At 39.9% G+C, this 14,453-nt stretch overlaps 1 protein-coding gene across 1 annotated transcript in view; it reads right to left on the bottom strand.

Annotated features, from left to right (window-relative positions):
* Window positions 1–447: 447 nt before the first annotated feature.
* Window positions 448–14,453, bottom strand: part of nrg3b (neuregulin 3b) — a 204,406-nt gene continuing 190,400 nt past the window's right edge. Inside the window, 3 exon segments of the mRNA XM_053340829.1 lie at window positions 448–1,180; window positions 4,488–4,670; window positions 9,066–9,175. Of these exon segments, the coding sequence (XP_053196804.1) occupies window positions 448–1,180; window positions 4,488–4,670; window positions 9,066–9,175 (1,026 nt within the window).

Genomic DNA, 14,453 nt, shown 5'->3' with positions numbered 1-14,453 from the left:
GTATGTCAAATATATATACGTCTATATGACATATATTATATGACATATATAATTTCATTTCTTTACAATAGAGAAACAACATAGAGATGACACACTATTTTGGTTTCTAAGTAGAAGCTCCCTTTAAATAGTGGCATTATTTTCCAATACACTGTTTAGGTCAAGCTCCCACTTAAGTCACGGTTTTGTTTTCCTTATTAAGTCACATTTATTCACAATGTGTGCTTGTTTGTCTTTTTTTTTCTTTAAAATTTCATGTCTTTTGTTGTGTCAGTATTCTTTCCTCTGCAGTTCAATCTGTTCATGTTCCTTCGAAAAATTGACGGCCATCTGTTATTGGTCCGTGTGGCCTCACAGATGGTCCCACCTGCTAACCATTCTGTGACACCGGCAAAGGTATACAGTTATTGAAAACAGTGTCTTTGAAGCTTTACAGAGTTAATCCAATCAGCTAGCAGAAGGCCTGGCATAAGCATTTCCAGTTCCTCTGCAGCTGGGTCCTTTGGTGGCCAAGGAGAAGTTTGCGCCTCCATACACGAGGGACATCTGACCTTGGCACGGTCCCTGGGCTTCTCTTTGGACTGCTGCCTTCAAACCTCTGGTCCCACTGCTTGTGTGGAGAATTCTGGCTGAATACTGCACACTTTTCCCTTCTGACTCCCGCACAGTCCCAGCCTCCTGAGTGTTTGTGCCACTGCGGTGAATCTCGCTGTGAGACCCAGACATTTTCATGGGGTTGGAAAGGCTTTTCTGTTTTAATTCCTGTGCGAGTTCCACTGTAATTTCAATGGAAGAGGATGTTTGCGTGGAGCTGGGAGCGGTGGTTGTGGCAGGAGGGTTAACACTGCCAGGCATAACACCAGGCGCCAGCACAACAGTCTCACATGGGGTTGAGGAAGGGTTGCTAATGGGCATCGCTGTCTTTCCAGCCAACACAGGGTGCCACTTAAGAAGTCTCCCTTTGTTCCGGTCACTTGTGTCTGCGTGCCCTGCCTCGCAGTCACATGCTTGAAGCGAGGGAATGATGGGCACAGAGCGGGTGCGCAGGGAGGGTGGCAGGAAGGTTGTTCCCTTATCCAGGCGGGTGCAAGGGACCTCGGCCCATCCCTTCTTGGCTGCAAAGTGAGAGAGTGAGGTCCTGCTGAGGAGGGCACCAACCCTTCCACTGGCAGAATCACACCTTAAGGCAGAAGAAAGAATAGAAATGACAGGGTGAGAATTAAAGAGCAAGTCATTTATACTGTGACCTTTTCATTCCAGACACTCATTTCCTAAGATGAATAAAAGAGATGAGTAATATAGAATGTGGAGATAAACCTGCTTTTGTGCTTTTTACCCTTTTCAGTCCTCTCATAATTTCATACACCTCTTCCACAGAAACAACCTTCTTTTACCAAAATTATTATTATTTAGGTATTGTTTTTTCATAATCTTTGTGTAATTATTTCTAATCCTCAGCATGAGCAGCCTGTATTATTGCTGCATGGATGTTTAACTGAAAAATCCCTTCTCTCATGAATGCCTTATCAGAGATTTAGGGCTTTAGCAAAACAGCTGCTGGATTCCTGACCCTGGCCTGTGTAAGTATGCAGAAAAAAGAAGCCTTTTTGGACTTACTCGTGTACTTTAATTTAGATTTTCTGACATGAGACTTATTCTGCAGTCTCACTGAACACACCTTGTCTGACAGGCTTATACTATAATGTGACAGTTGGGTGAATATAGATGTACTAATAGGTGTGAGAGTCTTGGCATATATGTTTGCATGATAATGCACTCTGCAGTCAAAAGAGTGAAGTATTACAGTGCCGACAAGCTTGAAATGCATCATTTTCAGTATGAAAATATACAGGAGAGCTGCAGAAATGTATCCAGAGCTAAGTGGGTACGTTTTTATATGCGTAGAATGTGCACAAGAGCTAATATTGTTACTGAAGACTCAATTCACATTTGGAATCACCCCAGCACAGCCTTAGGAGACAGCCAATTTTATTGTCAGCCTTCAGAGACTGTTTGTAGCATAACCAAGTTTAAATAATTGAATTACTTTCCCACTCCTCCCTCGGTATTAGAAAGGAGGAGATGCAAGCTGGAGGTAAATCCGGCAGATTAAAACATATCTAAAAATAACATCCATAGCAAATTTGCCTTCAATCCTGTACTCATCTTCGATAGGTAAATATATGTTTTGACAGTGGATAATGGATCTGACAATACTCAGCTGGGGATTTGTTGTCACAAAATGGAGTATTCTCATGTTTGTTTGCTGTTCTTGCCTCTTTTTTCAACACTGTCTATGGCGCGCGTCACTCCGTGCCTCCATCTTTACTTCACTGCACCTAAAACATCACCTCTGCACAATCTTCTTTCTTTCCTCACTTTCCCTCCCTCGTTCTCTCACTCTCCCATCCACCTCCCGTTTCTCATTTCCAGAGATGAGAGGGTGTATCCATGGCAACAAGGAAGAGGTGGGGGCTGCAGGAGGAGGAGGAGGAGAAGGAGGAGGAGGAGGAGGGGGCTGTGAGCTTGGTAGCTTGGTGTTGTATGTCTGATAAGTCTCAAAATAGGTCAATTCAGCCTCCTGGAGGCCAGTGAAAGCCATATTCGGCTGATGGATCTGCAAGGGAATTATCAATGACTAATGAGATCTAAACTGTTTAACTATACAAATGCAATCTTATCCCCAAGAAGATGAGAAGCCCCCTTATTTCATCTCTTCTCCTAAACACTTGAAAAAGCTGTGTTAGATTTAATTGCCTATAGCTTACAGATTTTGCCTTTATGATTTAAAAAAAGAATTCTCATTAGTTTCTTCATTAGTTAGTTTGTTTGTTATTTTCTCATGTGTGTTTGAGCACATGAATGAGTGTTTGTGTGAAGGAGAGCAACTGCTATGCTCCTGGAGGATCCCTCTGCACAACCATTTGAAAGAACTGCTGAGCTCCATGGAGCTTTGTTTAAAAATGTAAATTATGGAAATAGGTCACATAAAGAGTTTGGCAGCTTGCAGTGTATCTTACAAGTCACTGTAACGCTCAATCAGGTTGGCATGCTAATAGGAACATTGCTAGGCACTTTTAAGTGTGTGGAATGCACGAGGGACACTAGCGCTTTAATGACAGGCGTTTTTGATAACAGTGCCATCGCTCAAGTTGCACACACTGACAGCAAATTAGGCTGTTTCTGAGTCATATGCTAAACAGGACTTCCTTACTCAAGCTTCAAGACACTCCCGTCTGCATCTGTAAATAAAACCTAAAATTATTCAATGTTTTCAGTGTTACTTTTTTAAGTGGGGATGCCTGTGGAGCTGCTTGACATTATGCATTATTCTACTTAGGAAAACAAGCACCTCAATGATGAGTGTAAGATAAATATTACCCAGCTCTGGTAGATGTTAAGCAACAACCAATCTTATTTTTAATCTCCAAATCTTTTGGGCAAACAGAAAAGTTTTAATGGATGTGAAAAAATACGCAACTTTGTCTTCTCATGGATCATCTCTTCCCTACTTGAGGAAACTGGATGAACACTCCTCTTTGATAACAAATGTGTCAGAGAAGATTTCACATCAGGCTATTTTTTTGAAAGCATGCCAGCAGAGAGTATCAGACTGTAGACTACTTGTAAAATGTTTAAGTTACTTTAAGCCCCCAGATATCCACCATGGTGAGAGGTGGCTTCCTGCTAAGTCCTTCCTGCTTTTAATGTCTCCTGAAACATTGCTGATAGCTGTACTTCACTCACGATAGCCATGGAAATAGGGCAACTTGCTGTCTTTCCTCGACATCAGAATGAGCATAAGGAGAATTCAAAATGTGCCAATGCCTCAAATGAATCCTTTGGAAATGGTATTATTTTTCTAGAAAGCTGTCCAATTTGGGTTTGAGTTCAGTTTGTGACATAAAATTAAATCATTTCTTTGATATACTGTAAAAAACCATGAAGCTTTCACATAATGTTCGCTCATTTACCAAAAATCAAACCATTCCGGACATCTTGAAAATCATTGAACTTGTGTATCATCTGTTAATTAGCTTTGGCGCTGTCGTTGTATTTCTAACCCTGATAAAACCATTGCAGATAAAAACACATTTTCATTCACAGCAGCAGCCCAGTGGCAAGTGAAGGGAGGATTACACACAGACTCATATCTTGCACTGTCCCAGTATCAGGATACGGCTGGGATCAAGTGTGTTCTCCAAATTAATTGTGACAGTCCCGGTTGAAGGAGGGCACTGCAGATTTCATTTATTTGTCTGGATCAGATTTCATAAGCCAGTTCACGGATTTGAACTGTGAGCATTTCAGTCATAAACTCATTCCTCCCAAAATTATCCCTCTGCCACTCCTACTTAACCTCAGTTAGTCTGGGGGTCTGTATCACTGAACTGTCTATTTGACCTCAGTGTGGAGAGATTTTCCTCTGTGAGGCTCAGATAAACATGACAAAACTAAACAAACAAAAAAAAGAGAAAATATTTCACCTTCCTATGGACTCCATATCTGTTGACTCATCCTCCTGTAAGTGTTTGTACACATGGCCGGCCACTCTGGATCCATCAATGAGGTTTGTAGATATTTTGTGTTTTCCTCTGGATATGGGTGGGGTCCTGAAGTAATTGTTCTCCCTTCGTTGTTGGGCAGGACTGAGCGAAAGGGAACTACTCCTGTAACCAGAGTGGAAAACAACAATGGGGATGAACATCAGTGATTTAACACAACAGCCCACACAATGCTCACTAATCCACTGTAACATCTTTATCTCATCTTTTCTGTTCATTCATGTAAAATGGACTGTGACCTTTCTGTTCCATATTCGAGAGGAAAACGCATAAATTTAAACCATGAATGACGTTGATACTGTGTTCAAAGCATCAGGCTGGGTTATCATAATCATATGAAAAGAATAGTAATTTATCGGTAAGCAATACAATTTACATTAATCATTAGTTTGTCATGGTTCAATCAAAGAGAGGAGAGAAGAGCTACAACATCACGTGCCTACAGCCATGCCAGTTGGCTCTGATGCTGTACTTAGGCACAGTGGTGATTATTTAAATGGTAACATTGTCATGCTAACAGGCTTACAGTGACATTGCTGATAATTAGCATTAGTAATATCCAAGTATAACACAAACAAAAATTTTGAACTTTGACTTATTTTGGTTAGAAGTCGAGGGATCATCAAAAGGATAACAATTCATCAATGATGGAAACATGAAATGTAGTGGCACTAGAGGACAAGTCAGAAGATCACAAAGTCGATGGAGTAATCGTAATCGTTTAGAGAAATGTCATTACCTTTGCAGATCATAAAGGAAAGTATTGCCTGCTTAACCTGCTTGTGGTGCTACAGCTACCCCCAGTCCCTCAAGCCAAGCAGTCCTTAGATGCCCTTCTGTAGGTATTGTAGTAATTCTGCTATTCTGTCTTTCAGACCTATTGCACAATGCACCTCCTCCCCACAACTACTATGACCTGTGTAATATCCTGGGAAAGCTGTTTCCATCAACCATCTGCCAACTTTACTCAACTACCACCAGAGTCTAGACTCTAGACTCTGGGGGGATCCTGTCAAGTCTCTTATCCTTATAAGGGCCTGTGACTTATGATGACTCTGATTCAAAAATGTTAACCTCTTGGTGGCACTAGAGGTAAAATAAGTTTTTATTAATCCTCTGGGAATCAACTTGTACAAAATTTCATGACAATCCTTCCCATACTCCAAGGTGCATAGCAGTGGGTACGCCAATCAGAAGGCTTATTTTTTTGCTGGATCATCCTGTGAATAGCAGTCAATGAATAATTTCAATTAACTGACTATACAACCAATAAAAATGAACAACTCCTGTTTCTTTCTGCTTGTTTACCATATGTTGATGATGATAGGACAGATTTTTTTGGCAGATGTTGTAAGGAGCAGGAGGAAGAGAATTTAAGTTCAGCTGCCACTCAGCCTCCATTCTCACCTTTCTCCTCAACAAGTGCCAAGTAGTAACAACACGTCACTGACTGCTAATTCAACCTTTTCCCCAAACAGCAGCCGTATGTGACTTAGCACTTGATTCTCCAACAACGACATCTACTCTTCCATGCCAAAAGCACAGCACAGGTACCTGAAGCCAATTGGATTTTATGCTGATGTTGCTGCTTCTGCCATCTGTGTGTGTGCTTGTGTGTGTGTGTGCAGGTGTATAGTTTATGTAGCTGTCGTGCCAGGCTATGTTCAAGTGTAATTTTTTACTGTTACTGAGCATGTAAGTGCAGGTTTACCTCTATCCATATACTTGATTAATGATGCCGATGCGTCTGTTAGCTCTGTGTGCGTGCGTGTGTGTGTGTGTGTGTGTGTGTGTGTGTGTGCGTGTGTGTGTGTTAATATGTGGCTGCCACACCAGGCTATGTGATGCTGTTAATGTCTGTCTTGGTGTCTGTAACATTACCCCTGGTGATGTATATGGCTTGTATGATTAAACTGTGGTTCATTCAGGCAAGTATAGTTGTAATGACATAGCTTGTCCTTAAACTGAACTCCCTCTTTCTTTTTAATTTATGCAGTAAACTAGTCCAGTAGATGTCTAGTTATTAATTGAAAGCTGACTGAAACACTGTGCAAATATATTCAGCACAATTTCCAAATGTCCATGGCGGTGGAACAATTAGCATGGCTAATGTTAGCTATAGTCTTGGCCAGCATTTGTCAACACATCAGCATACTGTTGTAACTTTTGAATATTGAATGTTAAAGGTTGAACAAAAAGGCAGCTGATTATCTCCATAATTCACTAAAATTGTGTCTGATTTCAACAGGAATGTCCAGCCATGAGAATATCCTACACATATTTGAACACGTTTCTCACTGTTTGTGTGTTAATTGTTCGAAACCACTGAAAGACAATGACATGTGACAAAGGCCCTGGATCTATTATATGAACATATCAGAAACTGTCCTTCACTGAACCAGCAGGGTACTCCTTGAAATACCGAGTATGTTCCCATTCAGCTTGATAATAAAAAATCAAGCCGACTGCCTTGACTTGAGCACATTGATTAGCCTTCAATACCGCAATTTCCTCATAATCCAACGATGACATCATTGAAAAAAAATGACGAATCACGAATGATGATGAATGGCTGTGTGGATACATTGATTTGGAAAGTGTTATTTCTGTCAGAATTTGCTGGCAAAGCAATAAGAAAGAGTGAGTGAACATACCAAGCTGTGCTGGTCAGTTTATTCAGTATCTATCAAATGTGAAAATGATTGATGTATAATGATTGATTTGTGTGCTTTCTGTACTTGGATATATATAGCAAGCACTATGAAATGTAAAGAAAAAAACTGAATCCTATACTTTGAAGGTAAACTCACCATAAAGGTATTGGTTGAAAAGCAGGCTATGTGTTTGTCTAATTTATGAAGTATATATTTTCTTTATGGTTCTAGCAAAAAACTGATAAAGTAAGCATTCAAGCAAGTAAATCAATCTGCACATACCCATAACCTGTGATAACGTCAATGATGCACAGGTAACCTTTTGAGGCAATATTGATGGCCTATATTGACATGTTTTTATGGGGCATTTCTCTTTATAGCTCGCAATGTGGTCCAGTTTCTCAGGTCAATAGCTGAAAACATCTTAACATCATCCATCACAGTCTGGTTCTCACCCCCGCCTCCACCTACTCTGAGAACAAGCTGAACAGATGATTGACTGTCAGCTGCTCTCCATGAAGCACCTGCATGACACTGTGGAGAATACAAAGCCAGGACAAGTTGCCATGTGTCCCTGCAGCCACACATGGCAACCTTTTGAAAAAAAAAAAAAAAATCCTCTGTGACACAGCAGCGGTCCATTAAAACAAAGAAAACTGCCGCTCAGCAGGGACTTTCACTAAAGTTGTTATCATAGTTAACCAGGCATTCACAGACTGTGCCTGTATAGACACAACCTGTACATTTCTCATTATGTTCCCAAACATAGCTGCCTGTAATCACTTCATGTGCTGTACAGTATGTCCTTGCTACAGTATATAATGCTGAAAGCGTGTCTAACTCACCTAGCAACAACATTTAAATAATAAATACATATCTAGAGCCTTATGTATAGACAACATGGTCTCATTTGTATCCTGACATACAGTACAGTTACAACATTCTTTCAGTGTTGCTCATGATCAAGTGAAAAGCAGACATTTACCAACATTCAAACCATTCTAGTGATTTACCAACATTGAGTGCAAAAGGTACTCGGAGGCATTCAGTTTTGCCATTAGAGCGAGTTCCCTGCATGTTTGCATGGTGTGAATGTCATTAATTGTCAGAGTGTGGCTACATCCACATCAACAGAACAAATGAAGTTTTTCTGTAAACATCCCAAATGGGGCTATTGTTGCATGCTCTATACACACACACCCTTGTGTTCTTCTGAAGGATTTGATATGGCAGCATTAGATACTGACTGCTGTGATCACAAAGCACAACCACTTCAGAAATCCCTTGTAGCAAAAAATGTTAATTTCTGTTTGAATCTACTGTCATTTGAAGGATAGCGTGAAAAGAATTTGGCTAAATCAATGTTTAACTCTGCACATTAAAATTCTCTTTTTTCCCCTCAAAGGATGTCTTCTCTTTTCTCTGCACGTTTCCCGATCCGAGAGCAAGTAGTAATTTCAGGATCTGCCTGAGCACACATTTTCTTTGCACTGTTTACTGGACATGCATGTAAATAAAGACATCTGCTCTCCCAAATATTTTGAGGCAATCTCTGTTTTCATTTTAATAAACTAGATGAATCAATAAACCTCCTTTAAAATGTCTGAATCTGACAAAGGATATGAATACAGGCAATACTATATAATACTTGCTCCTACTGTACTTACAATCACCCTAAATCTTCCTATCAATGTTTATAAATGATCTGTTCATCATTTTGAGGTCTTTATATTCTGCCATATTACAGGTTGATTACATGTCTTACTTGGCTGCCTCTTATATCTGGATCTGGGCTGAGTGAAAGATATGAAATGGGGCTGAACATAAGAGGATGCCAAATTTTCACCTGAAGCGTTTCCCTTTAGACAGTGCTCTGCTGAGAATAGGTGGGGCTATAGTCGATGTGCCTGGTGCCACGTTGCCGCTCTTAACAGATGATCCATGGGAACTGCAGCTCTGCAAAAAAGAAGAGGAGTAGAGTATGTAGTAAGTAAGTGGTTAAATATATACAGTATTTGTGGCTTCAGGAATACGGCTTAACATTTTATCCCTGTTGCAGTAATGATCAAAATAAAAATAAGATTGCGCAGGTGCACAAAGATAGAGTATGTAAGGCAAAACAGGAAAAATGCTGTGTATAATACATAATGGCAGGAATATGTGGATTAGCAGCAGCTGTCCCCACTTAGGTTAAAGTCCCCTGTCAGGGTGAGGATGTTCTGTCACTGATGTATCCCCCTATAGTCAGACAGAGTGTCTTTAATTACACTTTACATTTTAAACTGCAGATTAGGAGGGGACGCTTTGTGAATAAACTTCACACTGGCCCTCACAGCACTCCCGTTGCACTCGAGAATTAATCCCACACAAGATTACATTAATGGTTTTCTAAAGAATTTCCCCCCTCAATTCTTCCCCTTTATTCTTATCAAAATTAACACTATTATCTTACAACAAGCCCCAGACAGCGCCTTGGCACAGCGACCATGAATGCCCCAAGAACCCCCCTGTGAAATACTAAATCATGAGATAATTCTGTTATTCCTGTTACATTATTTCCTGAGCTGCCCTTTCTCTGTCTGATTGTACATCATTAAAGCAATTGCATGTGACTTAGAGCTGGCTCAGGGTTCTCATGCCTGATAAACCTCTTTTTCTCCATTACACCCCTGACTCCCAGAGGGAGCTGTTACTGCTGTTGACTAGTTGTGCAAGAAAATAGGATAATTTCTGGCCACCCTCTCATATACCCTGCGGGTGCAGAACGTCTCACTTTCTGGAACAATTGCCATGGCAAACTTTCCTAGAGGATGATATCTGTGTCAGGGGATAAAATAAATAGCTTGTGGCAGACAATGGCAGACCTGCATGGTGTAAACCCATTTCACTGGTTCCCTCCTATCTCACTTTTGCTTTGTTTTATGCCACTTGTGAACGCCTGGGATAAACACAATTCTATGTGGATTTATTTCAAGAGGGGACAAAGGGAGAATACAGGGGCCTGCATGGAAAATCTATCAATATGTTGACTACCAGCTACATTACAAAGAGAAGAGCAAACCAATGCATTCAGAGCAGCGTTAGTCCTGCTTGGATTACTATCAAATCACAGGTCTTGAACTGTGCATAATGGGATATTTGACCATTCCTCAAGAAGGACAGTGCATAGACAGCACAAATCACCACCAAATGCTGCTCAAACTGAAGCAATGTCTAGATCATTTAGGCTCTACCTGATAACAAAATGGTATAAAAGCTGTTTTAGAATTGTACACCAACATTACTTAGTGTAGAGTTTGCAACAGTTGACAGCAGTATTCATTTTCAAGAAGCAATGGTCTGTCATTTTATTAATCATGAAGATACCTACAGAGGCTTTCATATCATCCCCTCTGCTGTCACTTCACTTGCAATACAAGTGGCTAATAATCCTCCCACATTTCCTGTTCATATTGGCACCCTGGATAATTCTCTGATGGCATTGCGCCTTCTGTTTTGTATATCTCGACTTCAAGGGACATACTTTCATCCACATGAACCTGAGACTGTTTCAAACTTCCCTTTCATTTGGAAATACTCAAAAGGAAAGACAGCAGTAAATTCACTAATTGCCTGCCCAATCCCTTTTTAGTTAAACCCTTCAGTTGGGGTTTTAGATATATGAATTCCACAAACTGCACTCAAAAACAGTTAATGATCCTCTACTTAAATGATTCTGCTGCAGCTTTTTATACATTTGACAACATTCATCATAAAATCATCTGAGGTAGGTGCTTTCTTGGTGTAGGTCTCCCGGATACTATGTTTGAGAACATATGACCCCAGAGTATTGTAAAATTGACTTTGATATAACAGAACATAATCAAATTTCTCATAATAATATTCTCACGTTGGGGGTTTTGACTGTTCTATAGCCTTCAACATTTTCTATTCCCATGAAGTATTCATACAGTATGCTCACCTCTAGCTCTAAATCATTCCTGAGGGTGACTCAGTCTCTTCTTAGAATAAAGTTAGAGTAGTTACTAGTTACCACCACCTCAGCTCTCTGCTGATGGGAAATTAGTTTTTGTATCTTGTCTTACCAGAGTCTGGGTGCCCTTATTCCTTCATGTTGGTACACGTCTGTTTCAGTGCAGTGTGTCTCTTGGGTGTACACCCTCTCTCTTTTCATTTGAAACACAATTTTATCCCAGCAGAGGTGTTGATATTAATTCACCAAGGTGGTGAAAGGTGTTTAACTATAAAACTAAATTTCTTCTTTGGTTTTCCTTCCTTAAAAAGTGCCTTGAAAGCATTCATACTATCATATATAACTCTCAACTGTTAAAATGTCTGAGCTCTTACAGATAAGTACAAGAGCAAACTCTACAGTATGAGTAGTGCGTGCAATGGCTATTCAAACACAGATGGAGGGAGCATATGCACAGGAATGTTTCCAGATGCACAAATATGCATAGGTATTCACAGTCACAGACAGAACATACGCATGGCAATATGTACAAATGGTGCATGTGGCAGGGCAGGTGCACATAAGAGTCAGAGACAGTAGTTCAGAGCTGTAAAGTATACATATGCACTGGGTGGATGTGGCTATTCAAAAAAAATGCTTTTGTAACCTTTTAGGAGGCTCTTGCTTGGAGCATTGCTGCAGAAATCATTGTGTAACAGTGATGTCAGCATATTCAGTGTAAGTCCTTTCACAACGACTCAACAGACCTTGAGGGAAAGTGTCTTAAGCTATAATGCCTTGGTCCAGGGAGCTGACATATAGTTTGGGACATTACAGACATGCTAGCGCTAGCTATCAGTTTATCACAGTGATGGTATGGAAGGCGTTGACCAAAATGGACTTCAGTTTCATCCTTCCCTCTGCACCTGCCCAGACAGAGCCAGCCTTTTGTTTCCAGCTCACTGCGCTCATCCTCTGCCTTATTGCCTCAAAAACACATATGTACAAACACACACACACACACGCACGCGCACACACACACACACACACACACATGCACACATACGCACATACAGTCACACATACACACACACGCACGCACACACTGTGTTTTGAGCCTCTTTAAGAACACTATGCTCTATTCTTCCTTGCAGAATGAGAAACTCATCCTCTGTAGAAAACCCAGAGAACTTATAGGGCTGCACCACCCACAGCACATGTCCTCTCCCTAGATGGTTGCAAAGCTGGGGGAGTGGGTGGAGAAAAGCAGTGGTCTAGGGTCGCTGTGTCAAATCTGCGGAAAAATAGGTTTCACTTGTTAATCTTTCTTTGGTCTGTACAGCTCATGCCCCCTCCTGGGTGCTTATAGCCAGCGATCTTTCACATCTCACCTTAAGCTTCCCTCATGCTGTTCTATTATAGCTTGTGTTTCTGTGTTGTGGTGTTATTATTACTGTCTTTTACTTTTGTCTTTTCCTTCCCCTTGGTTTCCTCCCTGTGTCCACCTCTGAAAGCATTTTGTGGCTGGAAGCACGGCTTCACACCATGCTGAGCCCTCATATATTCCTGTCACCACATTCACTCAGTCATGGTGTTAATATAATAGCCTGCCATTGTGCTATGGGACAACGGACCTGCATCTGACTAAAATACATTAAACTAGCCTCTGAGGTGTTGAGATTGGTTAGGTGTCGGTGGAACTTTGTGGACTCCTTACAGTTACGTTGCAACACTTGATGTTTTTGAGTACAGCGTTATGAAGTTGTATGTGTAGGGGTGAAATTATGTGCTGCTTTTTGCTTTTTGCATTTTGAATTTTGCATATTTTAATTTTTTCTTGCTTATTTCAATTTAACAGCTACAACATTTATATTTAATGTTCCACCACTTCTCAACTGTCAACAGCTCAAAGCCATAATTTCAAATGACACCCTCAAAAAGCTTTGAGATTGTGCCAACTGCAGTTCCGTGGGTGGGGCTAGTGGCTCGAGGGGTGTTTGTTTCAGTGGGTGACACTAGACACTGTTGCATTATTAAAGAGCCTCACTCAGAGGCTACATTTGGCAAAGTGCTAGCACAGAAAAAGAGATGGAACAAGGCTGAACCTGAAGTAAGAATTTCAGACAACAAATGGAACCGCATCTAAAACACCAGCTCAAAGATTCACTTTTTGTTCATATCTGAGATCCATCATATGTGTAATCACTGAACTGTGCTCTCTACCTTTACACACACATATCTGAGGTGAAATCACGCAAATGAAAAAAGAAAAAAAGAGGAAGAGGCAAGTCATCTAGCAAAATACCTACTATACCTACCACTATAACTACTATATTAGAAATACAATATTTTTCCTTTTTTATGGTTTTGTTACTCATATTATTGCTTTTATTGTTTTTATTAACAGGAGTGATGGTAGTGACAGTAGCAGTCATCAGTAGCAATGGTTTTATTGTTATTATTGATTATTAATGCTGGTAGCTATTATTATTGCCATTATCATTATTAATTAATTAATTATTCATATTGTTATTAATTTTATTGTTACTGTTGTTGTTGTAAAGGTAATAGCATTATCATTATCAGTACTCTCATTACAAATGCTATTATTGGATATTAAGTCTATTGGTAGGATGAAGACTGTATATTAATTAATAAATAGATAAGAATACTATTATTAATATTGCAATTTTTAAGATTAAAATTATTATTGCTATTGGTGGGATGTAATTGGTGATGATGATGATCAGTTCAGTTCAGTTCAGTTCAGTTCAGAGCTTTATTGTCCCTCGAGGGGAAATTTGGTTTGCAGTGACAGTAACAAAAAACAACTAACACAACAACCATAGATAGATAAATAAACAGTGACATACAACACAACCAAACTTGATAAGAACAATTTCAATCCAAATAAAAGTAAGAAATGTTGTTTTTAGGGGTTGTACAGGTTAACTGTATTGATTGCCCGTGGGACAAAAGAAAATTTGAACCTATTTGTTGGTGCTCGAGGTAGCCTAAATATCTGTCCAGATGGCAGGGGAATTAATTCCTCCAAAAGTGGATGATCAGTGCTAGATAAGATTGACCGTGCTTTTTTTAAGACAAGCCTGTCAAAGATCTCTGAGAGAGAACGCTGCTGCATGCCAATTACCTTACTGGCTTCTTTCACTATTTTTTGTTCTTTATTGACAAGTTTCCATAAAATGAAATCTAGCAAAACATTAAAATGGACTCAATAAAAGCTTTATAAAATAATACCATTAAAATCTTGTCAACATTAAA

This window comes from Scomber japonicus, chromosome 20 (assembly GCF_027409825.1).
Source record: "Scomber japonicus isolate fScoJap1 chromosome 20, fScoJap1.pri, whole genome shotgun sequence".
Taxonomy (NCBI): Eukaryota; Metazoa; Chordata; class Actinopteri; order Scombriformes; family Scombridae; genus Scomber; species Scomber japonicus.
The sequence above is the reverse complement of the archived record's forward strand: the minus strand, read 5'-3'. Positions and strand labels throughout refer to the sequence as shown.